Raw genomic sequence first — 26,009 nt, 5'->3', positions numbered from 1 at the left:
CCCTAGTGGCAGTATGGTTAAAAATTGGGTGACTGGAAGGGGGGGGGGGGGGGGGGGAGGGGGGGAGGGGTTGAAGAGTTCAATAGACCTGCCTTCCTCTTGTGTGTGGTCTTCGTGTTTCAAGCCTAGCCCTTGGCTTTTCATCAGGACCAAGAGCATTTTCCTGGTGCCACTCCTTACGTGGTGATTGTGCCAATACACACCCCTATTGTGTTAATACATAACCATACTACACCTTATCAGTGAGCTTCAGTATTTTACCTGTAAAGCATAAATGGAGAGTTAACCCGCCATTACATGACAGTATCTTGCAAGATTGCACATAAATGTTGTCCATTATATATTAATATAACACCCAAAATGTGAAAGTCCCCCATGGATACCATCATTAACATTGAAAAGGGTGACAACACAGTGATGCTTGCACACTGAAATGCACAACACAGAAATGACATTTAGCACACCAAGACACATAAAATTAGAGAATATGATCATATGTCTTGGATCCTACGGGGAGGGGAATGTGCACTTGTAGTCACACCGTGAAAAGATAAACATAAGAGTCATGGTGGATTGCTCTGTAAAACACTATGTCAAAAGTGTGTTTGCTCCTTATGCTGCTTAAAACAGAATGTTACTTACTACTTCAAAGCGTCACTCCTGCTAATCAACCTGTCTTTCGCCTGCCCGAGCTCCGGATGTTATCAACCTCAACGAGCGCAGCTCATTCTATGGCAGGACCGGAGGCGAGGATTATGCAGTTCTTTCTTCACTCTTTATTACAACAGCAGGTTCAAAGTTCAACCAAAATAACAACAGAACCACAAATCCCATGAGTCAGTAATCATGGCAACCATAGTCCAATGAACACCGATAACGCTGACAGTATAAATGCCCAAAGTAACGTCACTCTCCCTCTTTCTTCACTGCTCCAGTGACAGATAAGTTCCTTTCTGCCTCTGAGCTTTGTTTTTGACATTCTGAGTGCGTGTATTTGAGATTTTGGCTAGCGTTCTTTGGAATTTCACTTCTTCAGTGATTTAATTGTTGTAGCAATGCTGTTGTTACACGCACGGTAGGCTTTGATAGCCCAAGCGCGTTTGGATTGCGGTGACGCGTCGGGCCCGCTAGAGGGCACGCATCACAGATTTCTACCGGACATTTTTCCAGGCCCACTTCATTACAGGGCTCTCCAGCACCTCAAGGCTCATCATCTTCACCTGGGTCTCGCTTACTCTGAACTGATTTCCCTCAATTCAGAGGCCAGAACAGAGTTGCAGTGGTGGTTGGACCACATGGAGGCCTGGAATGGCAGGGCCATCTTTGGTTCCTCTCCCTATCTTGTCATAGAGTCGGATGCCAGTCTGCATGGCTGGGGAGCCCGCTGCAGGGACCTATCCTTCGGGGGTCGGTAGACTCCCCAGGAACTCAGCATGCATATCAATTGCTTGGAACTCCTAGCAGCTTTGTTCGCGATCAAGTCCCTGACTCGGAACAAGGTCTCCTGTGTGGTGCTCCTTCGGATGGACAACGTATCAGTGGTGCAATACATCAACCGTCTGGGGGGCACCCGGTCAAGGGCACTGGCAGAATTAGCGAAGGACTTTTGGCATTTTTGCCTGGCGCACCAGATATCAGTCAAGGCGGAGTATCTCCTGGGCATCCAGAACGCCATGGCGGACTGGAACTCCAGGTGTCTGATGGATTTCAGCGACTGGCAGCTGGATCCGACGGCCTTTCAGGCGATCATGGCTCATTGGGGCCCTTGTGCAATGGACCTCTTTGCATCCCAGTGGAATGCTCAACTTCCTTGTTATTTCAGTTGGCGTCCCGACCCAGGAGCGGAAGCGGTGGATGCGTTCCAGCAGATCTGGAGCCCGTTTCTGGGGTATGCTTTTCCCCCCGTTTCTGTTGATCCCGAGAGTTCTGTCTCAGGTACGTCGCCAGGAAGCCACGATTGTCTTAGTGACTCCTCTGTGGCACTCTCAGGCATGGTTTCCAACCCTTCTGGAACTCTCTTGCGATTTTCCTCTTCGCCTCCCGTCTTATCCCTCAATCCTTCGGGATTCAATGGGTCAATTCCACCCAGTGGTACTCCAGGGTCACCTGCCTCTGGTAGCCTGGAGGATTTCAGGAACCGCTGGCAGGATTCCTGACTTTTGCAGGAAGCTCAAACCTTCATCTTTCAGGCCTGGGCTCCAGGGACTGGTAAGAGATACAAATCAGCTAGGTCTCGCTGGTGTTTGGACAGGCATACAGATCCCATGGGGGCCCACATTACAGACGTGCTGAATTTTCTGGCAGAACTGGCTGTGGCGGGTCTATTGTACTGCACAGTGAATACTTTTAGGTCGGACATTTCGGCAGGACATCCTCCGGTGGATGGTCAACCAGTGGGAGCTCACCCGTGGGTGGGTAAACTTCTCAAGGGTATACGCCTTTCCCGTCCTCCTCAACCCAGATACTCAGTACTTTGGGATGTCTACCTAGTTCTGCGGTTGTTATCCACTTGGCAGGACAATTCCTTCCTTTCTAGGAAGGAGTTATCAGCTAAATTAGCCATGTTGCTGTGTCTCATATCTTGTAAAAAAAATGTCGGATGTTAGAGCTCTGGATGTTTCGGCCAGAGTTTTTCTCCTGAGGGAGTACCCTTTACGATCGCCCGTAGGACGAAATGTAATACCAGGTCAGTGTCTTACCCGGCGTTTCCGTTTGCTCCTAAATTGTGTGTTGTGCAAAGTCTAAAGGCATATGAGGAGATGACTCCTGACCTTCGCCCTCCGGGTGAATGACAACTGCTGATTTCCTTGAAGAAACCGTTTAAAGCGATTTCCTCGCTTACCATCGCTAGGTGGATCAGATGGTGTGGGCATTCAGACTTTTGGAGCTCACTCTACTAGGGATGCTATGGCTTCTAAAGCGGTTCAGGTAGGTGGTAGGCTAGGTAGGCTAGGGGACATCATGAATGCGGCGGATTGGTCCTCGGAGTCGGTTTTCAAAAAATTCTATTTGAAACCGATCCATGAGGCGGCCTCGTTGGTGGTGAGTAAGCTTTGAACTTGCATAATCCTCGCCTCCGGTCCTGCCATAGAATGAGAAATTTCCTAGCTATTGTGAAGGAAAGTTTCAATTCTATTAAGGACACGGAGGCGAGGATTATCACACCCGTCACGTGATCCACATCCTTCCCACCCAGAGAGGACAGATTGGATCCTGTTCGAAGGTGGTATATTTGTTCTGTGTAAATTCACAGTTTTGCAGCCACCCTGTGTCATTCTGCTATTTATTGCATCTTTTCTTTAGGTCTACGACTCTTGTATTGGATTCAATTATTGTATGGTATATGTTGCAAATTATTACTTTGATGGTTACAACAGGTTTCCTTTGGATTCAGAGTTAAATCTTTAGGATTACCATTTCTGGTGGTCTGACTTTTTTTATAATCTCTCTTAGGACCGGAGTCGGCAGCCACTTGATGTACAGATGTCCCTTCGCAGTGAAGTCGAGGGAGAGTGACGTTACTCTGGGCATTTATACTGTCAGCGTTATCGGTGTTCATTGGACTATGGTTGCCATGATTACGGACTCATGGGATTTGTGGTTCTGATGTTTTTTTTCTGTTGAACTTTGAACCTGCTATTGTAATAAAGAGTGAAGAAAGAACTTCATAATCCTCGCCTCAGTGTCCTTAATAGAATTGAATCTTTCCTTCACAATAGCTAGGAAATTTCTCATTTGTAATGGAAGAGCGCATATTGCCTGGAGCCAATTACGCGTACTCAAGCAAACCTGCAACAACTTGATCGCCAACCTTCCAATATGGCACCCCAGATGGAAGACGAAGTGTGTTCCCTCAATGACCCCACCCAAAAAAAGGCGGCTACTTAGTTACCTGTTCATGATTCTGCCGGTCTATAGTGGAACAAACTAGACCATCAACCTTCCAATATGGAAGCCCCAGATGGAACAGGAGGTGTGTTTCCCTCAAGGACCCCACCCAAAATAAGGTGGCTAATTAGTTGCCAGGCTGCGATTCTGCCAGTCTACAGTGGACTTCAAGGACAGATGTCTACGAAACTGAAAAACACAGGGGAGAGGGGGAAGGGGCAACAGTCATTAACCTGCAAGATGTTGAAAAAAACAATGTTTATGTGATATCATGATTTGTAGGACATCCTATATCAAAGACAAAATTGGTACTCGGACCCCTCATAATAAGGACAACTCACACCATAATTCAGGGGTAAATATCCACATATGGGAAATAAGTCTGTACAATGTTGAAATGTTAATTAGTGTTTAGGAGGAATCCACATAAGACGATATAGCGGATGGATCATTGGTCACTGATACCGTGTCCATGGGCATGTTAAACAGGGGAAATAGAACCAGCAAAGGAGATCGGGAGGCCTTTAATGTACATTCAAAGGAAAAGAGATTGTTCACCCAATGATATGGACCGTACCCAGAACTATGTGGAATATCAACACATGAGAGGCCTGTCTGTACCTTAGGATACTGTGATGACTGGAGGATTAACCTTGTATATAAGGGCTGGGCTTTTGTTAGGCTTTAGGTACATTGTTTATCAATGCCTCTATCTTTTGGCTTACTCGTACAATTAAAATAAAAGTACGTTATTCACACCCACAACTGCACTACTCTATGACACTACATACAATGCCACTCTTCTTTACACCACTCTATGCCACTGCACTCCACACCATGCCACTCCTCTTTATTCTACGCATTCCACTCTATACTGCTCCATTCAACACCACTGTAAGCTACTCCACTCCGCACCACCCTACGCTAATCTATGCCACTGTCCTCTATGCCACTTCACTCTACACCATGCTACTAACTTTTAGCCATGCTGCTGTACAACATGGCTAAAACACATTGACAAAGCCAATAGCGCTCCCATAGGTAAAAAATGTTGGCTTTGTCAATGCTTGTTTCACATTTTGGTCTGGGTGGAGACGACATGTCACATATAGTGCCCCCGTTAATCCTCCGCCCTGCCAAAGCATAATATAGTCAAAATATCCCTAATACTCTCAAAAACAATCTGTTCTTTTTCAGTCCAAATAAATGTTATTCTTTTTCTAAGCATTTTCAAAGGGCTCCATAATAGTGACATAATCCTGCACAAAAGGCGAATAATCGTCACTTAGCCCAATAAATAACATAAGTTGATCTTTGTCAGTGGGAGATGGAGCATCTTTCAAACCTCTAAGTAAGTCACTGTTATGCTTATTTCCATCTGCTGTAATACCATGACCCAAATAATCAACTGAGTCAGTCAAAAATTTGCATTTTTCTTTCAACTCAGTGATACTGCACTCTTGCAATGTATGTTAACTCTATCTAGCATATAATTGTGCTCTTTATCATCCCTGTCAAAGACAAGAAAGTCATCCTGGAAGGCTTGTACCCCCATCCCACCCCTGAAAGACAGTAGCTACAGAGACTAGGTCAAACAGTAATGTTAGGTATTTATAAGCCCCAAAAGGCAAAAGTGATCAACAATTGAGATTTTCCTTCCAAAGCAAACTGGTGGTAAACTGCATTCAAATCAATGGTACTACAACATGTAGCACTAACAGCCAGTGTCAACACTTCCTGAACTTTCGGTAGAGGCCAACAATCAACTGAATGTTCTTGCTTAACCCTTTGGTAGCCAAGGTCGTAATGGTTACGTCCTTGGCTGCGGCGCTGAGGCGCCAAGGACGTAACTGTGACGTCCTGGTACTGGCTCATGGGGGAGCGCTAGACAATGGGGGGCAGAAACCACTAGACACCAGGATTTTTTTTAATACCTAGGCATAAGGGCCCCTTGGGCAAGGGCCGCTCCCCAGGGGGCCAAATTATTTTTAGTCCTCTTCTGCCCCTTAAGCGGCATAAAAACCCTAGACGCCAGGGATAATTGTTTTTAGTTTTTTTTTTTTTTTTTTTTTTTTAAATATGGGGAGCAACTCCTTGGGAAAAGGCCGCTCCCCAGGGGGGACAAAATATTTTTAGGCCATTTCTGGCTCCCACCCCCGGGCAGCAGAAACCTCTAGACACCAGGGATATATATATTTATAGACTTTATGTTTTTATGTATGGGGAGCGACCCCTTAGGCAACGGTCGCTCCCCTGGGGAGGAAATTGTATTTAGACCTATTTTTATTAGGCCAATCTGCCCCCAAGGGGGGGGCAAAAACCCCTAGACTCCAAGGATGGAGATGGGTGTGTGTCTGTGTTTTGTTTTGTTTAGGGGGGCAGCCCCTTGGGCAAGGGTCGCTCCCCATGTAGGCACATTACTGTTGGCCATATCTGCCCCCCTTGGGGGCAAATTGGCCTATTTGTGGAAGGCCCATCTGCCCCGGGGGGGGGCAGAAAGCCCTCCGGAGACCAGAGAAGATTTTTTTTTCCAAAATAAGAGGGTAGGGGTATGGCCATACCCGCACCCCAAATAAATGGGGCCAAAGTTGTTCTGCCCACCAGTGTGCAGATTGGGAAATTACCCCCGATCCACACCCTGGGGGGCAGAAATTCTACTAGATGCCAGGGAATTAAAAAAAAAAAAAAAAAAAAAAGTTTGTGGGGTGGTGGCTACCAACCAGTATGAGCCTGGTTATGCCCCCACCCCAACTGAAGGGGGTAACAGTCTTTCAGCTCTCCCCCCGCACACTAAAACATCTTATCCCATGGAAAGCAAGAGGACATTTGATTACTTCGGGTTTTGGTTTTACATTTGGGCCATGAGAGCTTGGTAACACTCAAAATCGTCCCACTTGGAATTGGTGAGGGCTGCACTTTTTAAATTTGGGACGCTGCCATGTAGAAAAATCCACAAGACCTATATGCATCTGAAAACTAAACATCTGGTTGATTCCAGGGAGGTGTGCTTCACATGCACCCGCACCATTTTCTTACCCACAATGCCCTGCAAACCTCCAACTTTTCTGGAAATCACACATTTTCCCCACATTTTTGTGATGGAACCTTCCGGAATCTGCAGGAATCCACAAAATTCCTACCACCCAGCATTGTCTAGCCTACACCGATATAAATTCTGCTGCACTTGTCAGCCTAAAAATGTTTTTTTTTCAAAATTGCCCTTTTTGGACCCGCTTTGGTTCTCCCTCAATTTGGACATGTTTTTGGTTCTTCCCTGTCACAGGCACTTGGCCCACCTACACAAGTGAGGTATCATTTTTACCGGGAGCCTGAGGGGAACGTTGGGTGGTAGGAAATTTGGCCCGGTGCGATGAACCCACACAGAAATGTGGGAAAAATTTGATTTATTTTTTTCTAGCTAAATTTGAGGTTTGCTGAGGATTCTGGGTAAGAAAACATTGGGGGATCCACGCAAGTCACACCTCCCTGGACTCCCTCGGGTGTCTAGTTTTCAGAAATGTCTGGGCTTGGTAGGTTTCCCTAGATGGCTGCTGAGCCCAGGACCAAAAAAACAGGTGCCCCGCCCGCCGCCTTGAAAAACAGGAAGTTTTGTATTTGATAATTTTGAAGTGTCCAGATACTGTTTTGGGGCATTTCCTTTTGCGGGCACTAGGCCTACCCACACAAGTGAAATTTGTGGCTCCTCTCAGATTCCAGAACTTTCTGTCACCGAAATGTGAGGAAAAAGTGTTTTTTGGCCAAATTTTGAGGTTTGCAAAGGATTCTGGGTAACAGAACCTGGACAGAGCACCCCAAGTCACCCCATCTTAGATTCTCCTAGGTGTCTAGTTTTCAAAAAGGCACAGTTTTGGTAGGTTTCCCTAGGTGCCGGCTGAGCTAGAGGCCCAAATCTACAGCTAGGCACTTTGCAAAAAACACTTCAGATTTCAATGTAAAAATGTGATCTGTCCATGTTGCATTTCCTGTCACGTGCATTAGGCCTACCCAGGCAAGTGAGGTACCATTTTTATCGGGAGACTCAGTGGAACACAGAATAGCAAAACAAGTGTTATTGCCCTTTGTCTTTCCCTACATTTTTTTCCTTCCAAATGTAAGACAGTGTGTAAAAAAGAAGTCTATTTGAGAAATTCCCTGTACTTCACATGCTAGTATGGGCACCCCGGAATTCAGAGATGTTCATATAACCACTGCTTCTCAACACCCTATCTTGTGTCCATTTTGGGAATACAAAGGTTTCCTTGATACCTATGTTTCACTCTTTATATTTCAGCAAATGAATTGCTGTACACCCGGTATAGAATGAAAACCCACTGCAAGTTGCAGCCCATTTATTGGCTCTGGGTACCTAGGGTTTTTGATGAACCAACAAGCCCTATATATCCCCGCAACCAGAAGAGTCCAGCAGACGTAATGGTATATTGCTTTCAAAAATCTGACATGGCAGGAAAAGGCTACAGAATAAAAGTTGGAGAAAAATTGCAGTTTTTTTTTACCTCAATTTCATTTTTTTAAATTTCAGCTGTTATTTTCTGTAGGAACCCCTGGTAGGATCTTCACCAATTACCCCTTGCTGAATTCAGAATTGGGTCTACGTTTTAGAAATGTTTAGCTTTCTGGGATCCAGCAGTGGTTTCACACCCATTTCTGTCACTAACTGGAAGGAGGTTGAAAGCACAAAAAGTAGTAAAAATGGGGTATTTCCCAGTAAAACGCCAAAATTGTGTTGAAAAATTGGCTTTTCTGATTCCAGTCTGCCTGTTCCTGAAAGCTGGGAAGATGGTGATTTTAGCACCGCAAACCCCTTGTTGATACCGTTTTCAGGGGGAAAAAAACACAAGCCTTCTACTGCAGCCCTTTTTCCCTTTTTTTTTTTTAAAAAAAAAATGAAATTTTCGCTGTATTTTGGCTAATTTCTTGGTCTCCTTCAGGGGAACTCACAAAGTCTAGGTACCTCTAGAATCCTTAGGATGTTGGGGGGGAAAAAAGGAGGCAGATTTGGCGTGGGTAGCTTATGTGGACAAAAAGTTATGAGGGCCTACGCGCAAACTACCCCAAACAGCCAAAAAGAAGGCTTGCCACCTGAGGGGGGGAAATGGCCCGGCAGCAAAGGGGTTAAAGTCTTTAGGTCAGCACACAAACAAATCTGTTCCCCTTTCTTCTTTTTGTGGACAACTGCACTAACTGACTCAAGGGATGTGGAATTCCTACTGCCTCACGCCCGGGACATAGTGTTTGTGGTCAAGGGCAACAAGTTTTCATGTTTATTTTGTCCTTGGGACAAGTAGGCCCGACCACCTGCAGCACAAATCCTTTGGCTGACAGTTTACAGAGAAGGGACTGTCTGCAGTTGAGGTAATATGTGTACCCATACGTTAATGTTGTTCGAACTTGTATTTATAGTTCATTATTGAAAAGCCTTTATTATTAGGGTGAGTGCTGTAAACAACGTTTTAAGGTTACACTGCACTACTGACACCGACTGGTTCCAGTAAAAAAAAAAAAAAAAAAAAAAAAAAAAAAAGGTAAACACATTTGAAAAGTTTGACAATATGAGGCTCCGTTTAATGCTCCCAGAATGCTCTCTGATTATATGCAAATGTTTGCAGAAGCTTGTAAGCAAAAGTGATGATTCTATGCTTTCAAAATAAAATGTTCAGAAAAAAATGCAGGTAGTAAATGAAAACCTGCTGCTAATATAATTTTAGGGGTTATTTCTTTGAAGTGTCATTTAGTAAAATGTGTTGACGCATGCTAGTACTTCCCCAAAAATATTCCTAATGGAAAAATCAGTGTAACATTTTCAACAAGATTATGGGAAGCGTGCAATAAACAAGCACTAGCAAAGCCAACTGATCCAACATTTGTTATCTTTTGATTTCGTCAATGCATGTCTTGCTTTGATGTGGCTTTTGTAACACGTTATTGTTGTAGGAGCTGCCACAACAAAAAAAAAAAAAACACGTTTTGGTCTGAAAAAGCACACTTTGCCACTAGTGGTGTAAAATAGTTCCTGCAGTCCCCACGGTGCATGGAGACCCCTCCAGGAGAGTCACTCAGCACAGCACCTGCCCTGTGTGGGTCTGGGGGCACTCCATGTTCTTTACAGAGGGGCCGCACCAGTTTGGTTACGCTGCCGATTGCCACAGTAATTACTGCCACTGAACAAAACTACTTTGTGTGCCAATATTCTCCTTGCGGAACAGCAAAATGTGAACACTCACATTAAAGCCAACCGATAGATAGAGAGAGAAATAGAATATTAATAAACACAAAACATCTTAGTTAACGCCAGACCTAATTAGGGACCCAATTCTTAAAGAATGTCACAAAGGTGCACCTATGCTATAGGTCTTTGAATTAGTGGCTTTTTTGAATTCACAAGAACTTACAGAAGTGGACAAGGAAATCGTACTCCTAGAAAATGTCTGTGAACTGTATTTTAGCACAAGCACATATGCATGTGTAGATTTGCTCATGTGAAAATCTATTGAGCGTTTACAAGTTCATGTTGACTCCAACCACTTTTTTTCCCCAATCCTGGAAGAACTTCTACTTCTGCCATTGTCAGGAGTAAATTTCCAACTTTTCTCAGTACAGGGAAAGATTAAAGAAGAGCTAGTGAACATCCTTAAAACATGGAAGTTAGTAGGTTTGCAGACTCAAAGGCATTCCAGCCCTGGAACTATTGCTTACTGCTTCCTCCAGCCCTGGTACGTAGATCTGCAGAAAGGTAGCAAAATAAAGGAATTGCTATAGTAGGAATTTAAACTGCAAGTATTCAAGCCCTACCATAGTATTTGCCCTGGCATGATCAGAAAGGTTATTATCAGAGCTCTTAACAAATGAGATTGCTGTCATAATGTGTCACTGCACTACATGGCACCAGAGGGACAAATAGATTTTTTTTTACAGGTCAAGTATATTTGAAGAAGCAACCTGTCTCCCGGATAAGTAGATATTCTATTAAATTCCACACCCCTGTGACTCAGACACATTCACTGGCATAATATTATTCTTGCACAAATCCTCAAGATGTTTCTATAAATCCTCTCTAATTCTGAGTGGCATGCAGTGCACTTTGTGAAATATTGGAATGCCCCCCTTCCTTTATAATGATTTTTTGGTAATCACCCCTATTTTGTCTGAAAAGACATGTTCATACTTCTCCAGAAAACTTTTAAAATCATCTTGTTTTGCTCAACAAGCATAATGAGTCACTCGGTCCCAGATCTTAAAACTATTCCTAACCGCCTTTGATCCACCCAACCCATAAGGTTTCTTCCATCAACTGCTTCATATACTTTAGTAACAATTTCCCTATCTGAAAGATGTAAAGAATCTTAAAAAACAAAAAAAACAAAAAACACAGTTTGGATACCTTAGTTACCACGTGCAACAGCCAAATGTCAGGTTTACATAAATTGTTATTCCATAGAGTAATAAAAGTAGATTTATCCAACATAGTAATTGATCAACCTGACTCAGCCATTATGCTCAATTCAACACCTCCAAAACACACTCTGGAAATGTATCTATTTTACCACATCCACCTGCACAGTTTTAAAAAAATCCACGATAGAAACCTCAGTTACCTCTTGAATATAGTTATTTTGGATACTGATGACTTTTACTGGATTATTTGTACTTATGAAAAGTTGCATAAAAAGTCAGTTTTTCCTGCACTTCTCTTTTTTTTACTGATTGCCGGACAGTTACTGTTATTACCAATGGGATTAGTAGATCCACTTCTATAGCAACATGCAACACATGAAAATGTTGACAGTACTATCATGCGTCTTACTGACAACATTCATGCAATCAGTTTCACTAGTTCCTCTTGAAATTATTGGTACTGATTCTGCAGAACACTCTGTACCCTTAGCAATCTTGTCTTCACAAGTTTAAGTCTCATACAACATGGACTTTTATTTTTTGAGGCACAGTTGAAGACTCTCCAATCCCTTATTACTGGTCAACACAATTTTCAAAAGTATAAGTGCTTGCTAGTATCCTTAAAGAAGCCACATACTGATTAGTGTTTTCACAGATGGAATATTTCCTTCAAGAAAAATTTAAGCATTTGACCACTACACAACTCATCCGAGAAATGCAATTAAAGTACTTTTGGGCTATAATACGAACATTCCATTCAACACTCTCTGCTTCCGGAGGTTGCATTTCAGGCAATCAAAAATCTTTTTGACTTTTGGATCCCAAACAATTAAAAAGTAGTGACAGTTTCCTTGATGGGGAATAGTTTCATTACAAGGTAATTCTGAAATATGTGTATCCAGTGTTTTCACTGCTATGCAGAGATTCTGCAAAAAAGAAAAAAACTAAGAGGTTGTTCAACCCGTCCTCCTGCTCGAGACATACTAAGATATTATTGTTACTATTGTGTCCTTCCTCCAGTGTACTGCGATCAATTCAATCAATCGTACGATAAACTAGTTCAAAAGATGTTTAAGTAGCAGGAGAAGAAATCAAAGAAGTAACCATGAATGCAATTCTCAACCGAGCAGGTGCTAGAACAGTGTCTTACCACTGGGTGCAAATTCCAAAAATACACAGTCCAACGTTTAATTAACTTTTCCCTACAAACTAAAGACTTGGATTCAAAGCACTTGTGCTCATTCTGGGCACTATTGGCCAAGCAGGGGTAGGCAAACAATGCCTATCACTACTTGACCAAATAAAAAAAATCTGCAGACAAAGCCTATCACTGCTTGTCCACTTAAAAATAGTTGCATGCGTGCAGCATTAACATGTGTGAAAAGGTCCTCTTTTAGCAGACTCCTTGTGTTGCTGTCCTTGACGTCGCTGTCTGCACACTGAGCCGAACCGGAAGCACACGGCACATCGAGCGCAAGGAGGAAGCAGATTGGGCCGCGCAGGATACCGCGGTCCAATCCAATCAACCCCAAACAGCCTCAAGAAGGGCTGCAAAGCCTCCACAACCCTCACAGCCCCTAGCCTCCCCTCCCTCAGAGCAGAGCACGGAGGGAAGCAGGAGGAAGGGAGAGTGAGGGTGAAGGCAAGTGAAGGCAGAGCAGGTGAGACAGTGGGAGTGCGGCGGCCATAGGCGGCTGCTGCTAAGAGAGAGCCCCGGCCCTCCATGGAAGCTGCCCAGCTAGGTCTGGGTGCAGCTGGTGGGGAGGCAGGAGACCCACTCGCCAGCTGCACTCTCCTGGGGGCGCCACACAAGGCACCCCAGCCGCAGGCCATACTGTAAGACCAGGACCCAGGAACCAGCACGAGCCAACCGGCCCCTTTCAAGCCCCCACCAGGATGGACCAGGTCCAAACAGGACTACGGCCGGACCACAGTAGGGCAACCAGCAGGGCTCAGCCGGATCCTGAGGCTCAGACGGCCCCATCAGCAGCCCAGAGGGGGGCACACTCCAGGAATCAAGGTACATGTGCCGCCACATTACCAAAAACCATTACCCAATTAGCAGTGAAATTATCAGCCATTACCAACAGACACCTAGAGTGGGTGGGAACAGCAAATGACTATGGGAACACGCAGCTCCCTCCTCCTGAGTGCCCATGACAGGATCCTAAACCTAATAAAAAAAGAGAAAGCAGCATCCAACAAGCAGGGTGGGAGAAAGATGAAGCGCGCTAGGAGGCATCAAACAGCAATAGAGGCCGATCCCCAGAATGCCAATGAGTTTGAGGAGCCAAAGGTGTGTACCCCCGGAGAACATAAGCAGGGACAAGGGGGGTGCCGAAGCACCAGGGGCCAAGGAATTGACAAGTATTTTACAACACTGGAGAAAAACGTCTGCCGCAAACCCCTCTCAGGAGGAACATTCCCAAGACCAAAGCCAAACGGAAGATCCTTCAGCGACAGTGCCATTACACTGGGAACCTCCTGGGAAACCGTTCCTGAGTAAAACAGCACAAGAATCCATGCCGGACTTGTCCATCCCAAGTGCGTCAAGCACTCAAACGTTCCATTTTACTCATGACAATTCACTTGAGCACACCATCAAACCTCAAAAGTGGGAACCCCCTGTATCTCCTATCATAGTGATAGAAGGCAGGCGTGGGGGTTGGACACCCAGAAACCACAATCCCAATGAAAACAGCACAGATGGTAACCAGATAAACCGGGTCCAGCATCACCAGCCTCAGCGAAACATTAAACCTCCACCTGCTGGGAGGCCACACTTACACAGGAAGAATTAGAGGAGGTCTTCAACAAAGAAGAGGAGCAGTGTGCAGAGGAAGGGGGGAGAGGACACCCTCATCGCACACACAGAAAAAAGCGTCAAACATCCCAGCACTATAGGGGAACAGGCACTTGAAACAGCACAAACCTACAACCACAGCCACACGGACATGAAGGACGCCCTGCGGACCGGTTGGGAAGCCCCAAACAACACACACGTCCCTAACCAATGCAACAATCTTTAATATAGACAAATTGGATATTCAAGTCGAAATTCTGCAAAATTTTGCAACCACCACAATGGCAATAGACAATAAGCTAGACAAGTTAAACGCGCTCATTCGAAGAGCACAGTCCCACATGGAGGCCGACATGGGCTAGGTAAATCAGACATACCAGTGTCACTGTAACCCAATTTTAGATAAACTCCAAGAGCTGCCATCAGTCATGTCCATATTAGTGACAGATCTAAAGCAGGAACTGCTCCTGCGGGGAAACATCAAGCAGCTCCCACAGTGCCCGCAAGGCACAAACAACCCACAAAAAAAAACATCCATCCATTCCACCAAGGATGCAGCAAGTCTAGGAAGTCCAGCACAGGCTTTGGGATCTTCAGTCGAAGGCTCAAACCAGGAACACACAGCCAGAAATGGCCCCTTTATCCCTGTTCTTTCCAGGAAAAACAAAAAACACCTCAGACAAATGCACAATAAAGTGGTGATGGAGCCGGAACGTAAATACTCACACCCCTCCAGCCACGCCAATCACAGCTCACCAGGAGGAAACTCCAGGGCACACCAAAAGCAATACACAGCCGCCCAACTAGGTGACTCAACGTCACCAACGACAACAGTCCAGTGGATGCCCCTATGGCCCAGGAACAATCCTACAAGGCTGCAAGAAAAAGGAAAAACTGGACAAACTGGACACAAGATCATGGTGGCACTCGGCCCGAAAATCACAATTGGATTCTAATCCGTTTGAGTCTCCTATCACACAGGACCCAAAACCGTGACAATCTGTAACCCCAAAAGCAACCACACAGCTTCTATTAATGGAGAAGACGGACAATTTAGGAACAAATCATAGATCCAGCCCCAGCCCAACGACACACCGGAAAAGAACAAGTGAACAAGAACACAACAATAGCCAGCTCTACTCAGACCAAAGCAAGGCACTTACACAGGTATTCTTCCTTGGAAGGGACCCAGAGGGTACCAGCAAACAGAATGGTGATCCCAACCACGATGGGTCTACACACTGGACCCCAAAATCAATAATGTCCTTCCCAAACCCTCCATACCACCAGCAACACACAAATATCACGAATCAAATGATAGCCAAAATCAGAAGAAAAGGCAACCACAGACGCTGCAGTTACATCAGCCCTGCACACCACAAACGCCGTGAAATCAACAATTAAGCTGACACCCCCAAAAGTTGGGGGCATTAACATCCTTACTTTTTGCCCTTCCTACAAATCTCAGGGCCCTTGGGACATCCTTAATCAAGGCAATCTTCTGAGAATCTGCAGCGAAATCTAAGGACTAGAAACAATAAGTAGTAAAGATCTGGAATGCGTGGCCTTCATAACACCAAAAAAAGGTGCCACTAATGAAAGTACTGAAGTCTGCTTTAACAGCACAGTTAGTACGGTCCAAATCAGAGACATTCGAAGACTGGGGCATTGAGCTAAAGGAAGCTTGCAAAGTAAAATATCCCTCCCTTCTAATTCCGCAAGAAGAGACCAATAAAAGCGACAACTATCTCCTGAGCAACGAATCCGCAATCTGTTTTGCGACACACTAAAGGGGCATCCCTTACATTCACCAAGAGCCCAAGAGAGATCTCTATATCCATCATCCAGGGCATCTCACAGATAAGGTATTGTCAGGAAGGCGGACTGCAAGATGAGGGACGCTGCTGGAACAGATCCACTTATCGATCCTGACGGAACCATGCAGCATAATGATATATCTGGAAGGTGCACTGCCAAAACTCTCCCAACTGGGCCAACGCTGTACAAAAGCAAGTTGTGGGTCACAAATATAATATCCTGGAACATTGCAGGGGCCAGCAAAATCAGGCAAGACCCAAATTTAGAAGCCTATTTGAACGACTTCGACATCATCTGGCTGCAGGAATCCTGGAAAGTATCAGAAAATCCGTTAGCTGGATTTGAAGAATTCCTAAGCCCGGCAGCTAGACCTAAACCCAAAGGGCACCCAAAAGGCAGCCTCTCAATCCACATAACCACAAGTAAATCTTTCAATGCCACGATCATAGACCTGAAGTCAGCTCATATGTTAGCCATTATTATCGAAAACTGGATGTTGGAACAACCACCGACGCCCATAATAATAATAAATATTTACATCAACCCTAACATGATGCGTAATCAGCACTTGCTAGACAAACAGAAAAAAGAGTTGCTAGCTCTAGAAACAGCATTTGGAAATGTACCCTGGATCAACACAGGAGATTTTAACCTTAACATGGCCAATCATGGCAAAGGAAGCTCCTGGGAAGGCGCCCTGGACCACTGTCTAGGCATCCCACCACAAGACTCACCCTTCAAGGACAAGGACAAATGTGATCACCCCCTGGTCAGACTCCTAGAGGCACTAGGACTAAGGGCCTTAAATGGTAGATTCCCTAAAGACATCCCAATGAATCCGAGCCACATCGCCAAGAAGTCCGCTTCCACCCTAGACTACACCTTTGTCTCAACTGATATCTTCAAGTACTTCCAGGATTTCAGCATAGAGGTGAGATGCGAAAGTGACCACTACCCACAAACAATGTAAATAGCTAACAATAACACTCTCACTGCTCCACTACCGAGGACTGGGGAACAAGACCCAGGAAGCCACCTCCATCGCATAAGATGGTCGAACAAGTGCATGGAGAAATATGAAGTATGGAAAGCCAACTAAACGTCGGATCAAACAGAACAGGTAGATATAATTTCTAAATGGGAGGCCACATTAACATCATTAAGGAACCAGCTGAAGCCTAAACAACCATTCAAGGCCGGCCCACTACTGAGCAGAAATGGATGGCTCACGCAGCCATTAAGGCAACAAAGACAACAGCTTAACAAAATTGCCAGACGCCTAAAAAAAAGTCAACCACCAGGCAACAGCTACCAGAATACCTTTCATGAACTAAGAAAGGAATACAAGAAGGCAATATGGGAAGTAAAGCAAGCTCACATTGATCAGAAATGGATCAGAATTGTGGAAGCCGCTAAAGAAAAGAACAGCTGATCGCTGTGGTGTATAGTCAATCAGCTACAGCGCAGGACAACCGGGACCCAAAGTAAGGCGGTCCCGGAGAGAAAGTGAATAAAACATCTCCAACCTCTACGGCAGCCCTAACACAGTGGAGCAATCTTCCACCGCAAGCAGCGAGGCAAAGCTATTATCTTTCGAAATACAAAACGTTGAGAAACAATTACGGCGCTGCAGACAGAGTGGGGCTCCTGGGCCAAACAGTCTCCCAGCAGGAATACTAAAACACAACCCTGCCCTTTGGACCAGCCTGCTCTGCATCCTTTGTAATGCCAGCAGCACAGAAAACAAAATTCCGGACTCCTGGAAAGGGGCAATTTTCCACCTAATCTATAAGAAAGGCCCCTACGGGAACCCAGACAGCTATCGACTAATATCACTGCTTGACATCAATACAAAAATATTTGCGGGCCTCCTGCTCGAAGATCTCAAAGAATGGGCAAGCAAATTCAGTTTAATCGGCAAGCACTTCTGACAATCTGATAACGCTAGCAATGCTAGCTGAAAAATATACAAACAAAAAAATGGCCCTTTACACCTGCTTAGTGGATTTGTCCAAAGCCTTTGATTCAGTGGACCGAAACAAGCTGTGGGGGAAACTAGCAAACCTTAAAATCCCACCAGAGCTGTTAAAAGGAATACAGCTTCTGTACTCAGAAAATTGGGCAGGGGTGAAAGTTGGAAACAACAGAAGTGTCAGCCAGAATTCAGATAGAGGTGTTAGGCAGGGCTGTGTCCTGGCTCCAATGCTTTTCAGCCTTTATCTGGCAGATCTGTGCACACAGCTAAACATCATTGGCTCCCATTCTCCCAAACTGGGAAGCCATCCCCTAACAGCATTACTATATGCAGAAGACATCGTCTTACTAAATCTCTCAGGTACAGGACTCCAAAAAGTGCTAAACACCTTCAATCAATATTGCACAACTAATGAGTTGGTAGTAAACAAGGAGAAAATCAAGCTAATCATTTTTGGCAAACTGATAATCAAGAAAACTGAATGGTTCTGTGGTAATCAGTCCGTGGAGAGAAGCGGAAGCTACAAATACCTCGGCGTCTGGCTACAGGAGCGCTGGTCACATCACCTGCACCTAAACACTTTGAAAGCGAGGATGGCATCACTGCTTGCATCAGTCCTTGCCCTGGCCTCAAAACTACAAACCCCTATCTGGTGTCCACTACTTACAGTGATAAAAGCAAAATTCCTGCCAGCCTTAACATACGGTTCGGAAATATATCCAAGCAAACTGAACGATTTCATGAACATTGCACAAAGCAAGGTGTTACGCCTTCTCTTGCGCCTCCCACACAGCTCCTCGCAAGCGCAGATTAGGTTGGAATTTGGATTACAAGGTCAAACATTAGTTCAAGACGGGGAATTACTCAAATATGCATCTATGCTAAGACTGGCCCAACCAAACACACTAAAGGCACTGATTAGGGAGGAAATCAACATAAACCAGGTGGAATTACCAAATTCCTGGCTAAAGAGAATCGCTCTCGAAATAAAGCACCTGCAGGCAGAGGATTTATGGCAAAAGTCGTTACACGATAGAAATTGCAAGCAACTTCTAAGCAAACAAATCAAGATGCTCTCCTGGAGCAAGGACAAAGATAAGTTCAGAATTCGATCTCACGTTTGGATGACAATTAACACACACAAGGCTCCAACAGCTCAACCTTATATGGCAGAAATATTAAAAATGTCACTAAAAATAAAAAGTGATACACGCCAGAATCGGACTGCTACCTGCATTGGAGACTGAACCAAAATGGCTCAGACCCACAAACAACAGACAATGCAGACTTTGCGCACATCACCGGGAAGACTTCTTACACATCCTTTGTATTTACCCAGCTCTATTACCCTTGAGAAAACTGTATCTGAAAAACATTTTTAACACCAATGGTACCAGAACATGCCGGCAGGCTATCCTGTTTAGTCTGAAAGGATTGACTCCACAACACATGGCCTGTTTTGCAAAATGTATTTTAAAAAACAAAACATTCCTTAAAACATGCCACAAAAAACCAAGATGAGAAAACAAGCTCCAATTGGTATAGAAAATTAACAGTGGCTGCCCTAGGGCTTAACTGGACTAAATAAATTGCAAAGAAAGCAATAATGTATTAATTGTTTTATGGTGTTTCTTAACGTCTCCGCTTGTACGGTTGCAATGATTTTAAGTAATTACGCAATAAAGCATAAATTCAAACTTGACGTCAAAGACCAACGTTTACATACGGTGCGGTGCTTCCTGCAGTATGACGTACTCCAGAGTCGCCACTGCGAAGATTTGAAGGAATGCGATAAAGCTCGACAATAGTCACAGGCAGACTGACTTGGCAAAGTCATCCTTGCCAGGGTACCAAGTACATTCATCCTTAGTTGGGGGCTCAGCAGGTTCTCAGAATATTCCCAGGTTACATTCAGTGGCAGGCACCTCAATGGTGACAGGATCTGTGCTCCTTTCATGAGCAAGTGAATTTTTTTGAAAGGAGGAAATTGAGCCTATGAAATAGCATCTTGCCTCATGGGATTGGATCAACAAAGGCTGAGATGCAGAAGACACAGCTAGCTCAAGGATAGCAGTGAGCACGAGGGCAGCAGAACCAATATATAACATTCCATAATAAAGCCTAAAGTATCATTTGGGATAACATTGAGGGTACAGCTAACATCCCCGTAACCCACAGTTACCCATCTATAATTCTATGTTATATTCCACACTCTCTCCCCTACGTTATTAGGATGGATTATTTTGTTTGTCACTTCTTAGTCACAAATTGAACGCCTCTCTGTATTGTGCAATAAAAAAAACACTTTAATGCACAGAAACCTCACACTGTTCTCATCTTTAAGGCACGCAGGCTCAAACTCTGGTGAGCCAGCGGTGCGGCTTCAGTCACCAATCAATAAATAATTTGTGGAGACGCCTGTGCGTTTTTCGCGGAGTTCAATTAGCCGCTATGGGTATTATCACGCTTACAGCAAAACCCAGCGTAACAGGTCCACCAAAACATTTCACAACTCTGAGCAGTGCTTGACTTCCTGGTTACTGCAGTCAAATAAGGGGGAACATTAACTTCCTGTTCACATATAAACTTTTGGGCCAACACTCTCAACTGTCATTCTTGAGACAGATCTATCACATCACCCTCCCTCTTCAGGATACTCACAGCTGGCCCGTGACAGCGACAGCACTCCCTGCGGAGACCTGACTCAACAATCAACTACTGCTGTGCCTGACACTTTTTAAATAGCTCTTTGAAGTCCACGCTTAGGAGGTAAACAATGTTCAGTTGACCACGCCCACTCCGTGCTGCTGTTGGCTGCCGTCCACGTTTTGACACAACCCACTCTGAACTGGCCAATTGTGATTGTAGCTTCTTGTGCCTTTTAAACTCACCCGCCCACTTCATGGAAGCAGAAATGGGGCAAACTGGAAGGCAAATATCTAAGGACCCGACTCCGCACATACGGCCCCGCGACAGTCTGAAAAGCAATGTGCAATTTTAGTATTTGTCACAGCAGTGTATCCAAGTTGCACTGTTACTTTATAGGCGCTTAGCATCAAGTATGTTCAAAGCAACCAAGCTTTCTGCTCATATAACACAGAATAGCATTTATACATATATACATTCTCTTATAAAATGTCCATGAGACTTTAAATGCAATATCACGGGTCCTATATATATTTGATTCAAAAATCAGTTTGAACTCGTATTTTTTCTTGTCTGACTCAATCCTGGACAAGCCGCCTTATTTCCAAGATGGCTATCCTATAGACCGATAGAGAAATGTTTCAGCTTGTCCGTTTTCTCTTTCCATGGGGGCTCCGCTCTCAAACCACTAGATCTCTATGCTCTTTTGTCTTCTCATTTTCGTGTCACACGAGGCCAGACTAGAACGCTCCCGGGGGGAAGAGGGGGCGGGAGAGCGAGAGGGCAGGCGGGAAGGAGCGTCACCGCGACCTGCGTTGCTTCTGCTGCCTCTTACGGTGCATTGTGGGATCGCGGCGGGCTCCTCCGCAAGCCCGAGCCTGGTCGCCCCCCTCCTTCTCCAGCAGGTCCAAGATGGCGGCCGCGGAGGCAGCGGCGGAATCGCAGGCGCCCGTGGAGCCAGACACCTGTCCGGGCTCCTTGGCGGATTTCGCGGTGGTCTGCTCATTCCTGGAGCGGTACGGGGCGCTGCTGGAACTGCCAGAATTTACCTTTCCGCAGCTGGAGCGGGTGTTGCGGGATACCGGCCCAGGTGAGCGGTAAGGGGGCGGGTGCTGATGCTTACAGAGGATGGCTGCTTGCGGGTGGGCGCACGACACTCGTTGAATGAACGGCGGTCCATGAGAATCTAAACAAACTTGGGCCGCCCCCGCGGGGGCGTGTCTAATGCAGGGGGGCGTGGAGCGCGGTAGGAGGTACTCTGTAAATTGCTTTTGCAACCTGAAGGCTTCTTTTTGCTTGCGCGGGCAGTGCTCCTGCCCACCAGCGCTGAGGGTCTCCCTTGAGCGTGCCTGCATATCAACTCTGCTGGACTTGAGTACAGAATCATATCTGCCCCGAAGGGCATGCTCCTGGCACTTGAATGAAATTCTAGTGATAACAAGCAAATTAGGAAACCCACTGTTATAGTTCAGAGGGCACTCTACAAATAACATTATGCAACTTGTTGGGCAGTGCGTGGATTATTCTTTCTACATAGCAATATTTTGGAACTAACAGGATGAAGATTATTTAGTCGCTCTCGTGCATCACTCGTTTATTGTGTCATTCCGCTTCCACCGTAAATGTTATGAAAGTTATCACCCACTTTCCTTTGTTTTGAAACATTCTTCTGCTCTTTTGGTTCAAGCAGCGCTGCATCAAAAACTGGCATATAAAAAGAAGGCATGGGGGAGTGTGTTGCCCCTGGGCTAGTTACTTTCGGAGAGGTGAAAGTGAAAACTACTTTACAAGTCTTAACATTTTAAGTAAAGAACTGTGATTGCCTTTCCTAAATAGAAGCATGTCATGCTTTGTGTGTTTGTATAGTGCATTTCTATCATCTGTGTGATTTTGGGATTCTTTTTGACAGGAATCAAAGTGGTCGGATGCAATTGGGTTTGGGGGCGAGTCACTGGATAGTAGCAAGCAAGGTTGGGGTAAATTACTGTGTTGTTTGGTGACGGCGTAAATTGGAAGCGAGTAGCTAGATCCTATTATGGATAATGACAGTCATTATTGGAAGTGACGTGTGTGCCATACATTGCCGTTTGTTCACCTGCAGTGCCTGACCATTGGTTGGTTTCACGTGAGTTGTGAAATTTTGCATCGTAGCCATTACTGAGTATTTGCTGCCATTTCAGGATGGGTGAGGACGGTGTGAGTATATATTGATCTAGATGTGCAGTTGATGTCACATGGTTTGCTAACTAGATAGCTTGGAGTCTATTACTTTAGGTGGTGTCAGGAGTTTATTACTTAATGTTTTCCAAGATTAAGACAAGATAAGGATTTATCTGAGTGTACCATTGAGGCAGCAAATTCTTGACCAATTATTTTGCTTGAAGCCATGCTCTATTTATAATGGCGACAGGAGTTGTCTAATATGCACTGTTCTGGCACTACAATATGTAATTAAGGATTTATTGTGATGTGATGCTTCAACGACAGAAGCTCAGCCAGTTAAATGGCATAGAATTGTGTGTTGTGCATAATAGACTTCAAGAGTTGTCTAACAAATACCGCTGCTTTCAGTGATTGTTTTTTTCACCAGGGCCTATTGGATGGAGGGTTACCCCATGAAAGAGAGGAACAAAGGGGCGGCAGTCTAATGTTAGCAAACTTAAAGTTAATACATCCCTCATTCAGTTTGTCTCGGGACATTAATGGAAGGCATAATGATTGCATATGTATGATGCTTGTTATTAATGCATTCCCTTCTTTTGGCTGCAGTGCATTAAGAGTAGGGTATTCTAAAATGTAGGACCAACCTTCTGGGTAGTGGTCTCACCTATGAACATGTGACACCCTTGTATTTTCCTGGCTATTTGTAAGGCAGTGTTGTTCATTCAGGGACAGAGCTTCTCAAAGTTTTTTTTAAATAATTTTATTTTTGTATATTATTATCTTTAAAAACAACTGTTGCTTATTTTCCCTACATTCCAGATGCCCAGTTAGATGATGATTTATTACTTGTTTTCTTTTTTACTTTGTTGTTATGTGTGTAGGCTACATCGTCTTCATCGGAAATGTTTATTCAAAGAGTAACATCAAAAACGTACTTTGCCATTACAAGTAAAGAAGGATTCCGACACTTTGTTGTTAACGCAGTTTGAGTGCGTGGTTCTTGTTCTTGTTGCCTGCACAAAAAATATTATTAAAGTGTATACAACTGAAATGTTTGTCTTAGTTTTTTTTATATTAAACATCACTCGGCAGCCAACATCAGTGAATATTTTTTAAATGGAACATATTTATTTTAAGCATATTGTGGTCACTTGTAGGCGGAGCCTGTCTTTTTTATTTTTATGGCACGTTTGCAATGAGCAATGTAAAAAAAAAAAAAAAAAACCAACCATTGTATTAGCATGATAATGCTAGACCGAATGGTTTTCCTGGGCTTGTTATGATGGAATTTACATTGTGGGTGAGAGTGTTCTAGTAATTTTCCTGCCAAATAATATTGTGCCGCGGTTTTTCTCAACGGATACAGCAGAGTACAACTTGCACATAATAAGGGTTATGTACAAAAAGAAAACTCCACAGTTTGTGAAAGGGTATCTTATGCACTGTATAGTATGACAGCATGCTGCAGCATTGCCTAATGTCGGATTTGTATGAATATGCCCTGAGGAGTGAGACATAGCAAGGTGGAACAAGCTAGTGACATGTATTTCTAGAAATGGAGGGAGGATTGGATGTGGTAAAGCTTTCATACTGGATCACTTTCACTAAGCCCATGCACTGCCAACTTTCCCCTGCACATGCTGTTTACCCTCAATTGGGTCTCGGAAACCAGAGGTAACGTGCACTTTCTGGGGTGGTTTTGCGAGGGCATGGTGATTAATTTCCATTTAACTTGCAGGTGTGTCATGTGTTCTTGATTTGGATACTCCTTTCTCTTGTTTGGTGGGAGGTGATGGTGGGCCTTAATGCCAACGCAGATGAACTCTCAGGATCATTTGTCTTTGGGCCTATTAGCAACTTTTTGAGTTATCTTTAGGGGGGCAGGTCATAGAACACAAAAAGCAACTCTGCCTTGCATTTTCTAAGGATACAGGTTTGTAAATGGTTGTTTTGAAACCTATTTTGGAGGATAAATGAAATGAGAGGTTTTGTGTGATTGTGTTCTTTGTGGACAGTGTCTAGACAAACCCAAACCTCTAGGCAAAGTTACCAGATGAGGGTTGAAAGAATGATGTGCTTGTCCCAGTAGTGGTTTTGGCACGGTATTGAGATCTGTTAATGGGTCCATATTGTTGGGCAGAGCGTTGTGTGTGTGTGTGGGGGGGAATTTAATCATAAGATTCCATCTTTAGGTAGTTTAAAATCGGTATCTTTCATGTGTGAATGATTCATATTCCAGATAAGGGCTGCAAATGATCATAGGTTTTGGGCAGTTATTTGAAGCTTTGGAGGAGGTGGTGATCCTTGTGTAGTCCTGTGTGAGTGGTTGATTGTTCCAGACATGCCCAATATGAGCCTGTAATTTGAAGGGTTTTAGTAACTTGTTGGCTGCTTGACCAACTGCTGCATCTCCAGCGATCAAAATGTTGTGGTAGATTGTATAAAATACGGAGAGGTAGAGTCCGCCCTGGTGGCATTGTCCTACCAGGGTGGGGAGAGGTTGCCTATGATGAGGTAGGACACAAACGGTGTGTAAGGCTTCCTCGTCCTAAAGATTGGTTTTCCCACGTAATCTGACAGAACTCCTGTGACATCTAAATAGGGCCTGACTTCAATTTCCAAATAATGAAAAAAGTCTCCAGGTTTTGTTTGAGCTACCGTACCTTGTTGTGTTGTGATATTGATGAGTTGTACTTTTCAACTTATGGCATTGTATTCAATTAAAAGGAGGCAATTTTAACCCTACAGACATTTTATTTGCTGCATTAAGGAGATGGGATTAGAAAGAATTGAAGGGATTATGGGAAGGTAGTATTGGATTTGTGGGCAAGTTAGTGAGCGTAGACTGTTAGAAAAGTGTGAAGATTCTGTTTATAAAGAATTTCTTATAATTTAGCTCCTGCAAAATGGGAGTGGAATCTGACAGTGTATGTTGCTACTCGCTCACAAGGTTTGGTATTTTGTTGGTGTGAGGTTGTCTTTTCCAACAAAGCCTTCTTTATCTCACTCCAGCGGGGTAGCTTTATAGATATTATGTTCATTATTATTTCTCATAGTTTCATTTATGGCTTCTTGTTCTTTGAGGGAGGTAAAGAATAAGGAAATCTTTTTCCTTTTCCTTAACTGTTTCATGGGCATTGGTGATGGTTTTGAGTAGGGATCGAGCATCAGTGCGATATTTTCAGTACTCGTGTAGCATTTTCTGCAATTAATTCTACTAGTCAGAGGTTCATCCAGAGTGATGACTGTGAGGCAGTAAGGGATTTGAGCATCAAGGGTGTGGAGGAAAGCTAGGGCGATAAT

General features: G+C 44.3%; 2 protein-coding genes across 2 annotated transcripts in view; one reads left to right on the top strand and one right to left on the bottom strand.

Moving 5' to 3' along the window:
• The window catches only part of AAMDC (adipogenesis associated Mth938 domain containing), an 80,909-nt gene extending 60,215 nt beyond the window's left edge, over nucleotides 1-20,694 (bottom strand). The window contains exon 1 of the mRNA XM_069203920.1: nucleotides 20,559-20,694. The gene's annotated coding sequence lies outside the window, so the exon portion shown is untranslated. The remainder of the gene's footprint in view (nucleotides 1-20,558) is intronic.
• A 557-nt stretch (nucleotides 20,695-21,251) lies between these two features.
• Nucleotides 21,252-26,009, top strand: part of RSF1 (remodeling and spacing factor 1) — a 502,800-nt gene continuing 498,042 nt past the window's right edge. The window contains exon 1 of the mRNA XM_069203919.1: nucleotides 21,252-21,633. Within this exon, the coding sequence (XP_069060020.1) occupies nucleotides 21,456-21,633 (178 nt within the window). The 5' untranslated portion in view covers nucleotides 21,252-21,455. The remainder of the gene's footprint in view (nucleotides 21,634-26,009) is intronic.

The sequence above is a fragment of the Pleurodeles waltl genome, chromosome 8 (assembly GCF_031143425.1).
Source record: "Pleurodeles waltl isolate 20211129_DDA chromosome 8, aPleWal1.hap1.20221129, whole genome shotgun sequence".
NCBI classification, from domain to species: Eukaryota; Metazoa; Chordata; class Amphibia; order Caudata; family Salamandridae; genus Pleurodeles; species Pleurodeles waltl.
The sequence above is the reverse complement of the archived record's forward strand: the minus strand, read 5'-3'. Positions and strand labels throughout refer to the sequence as shown.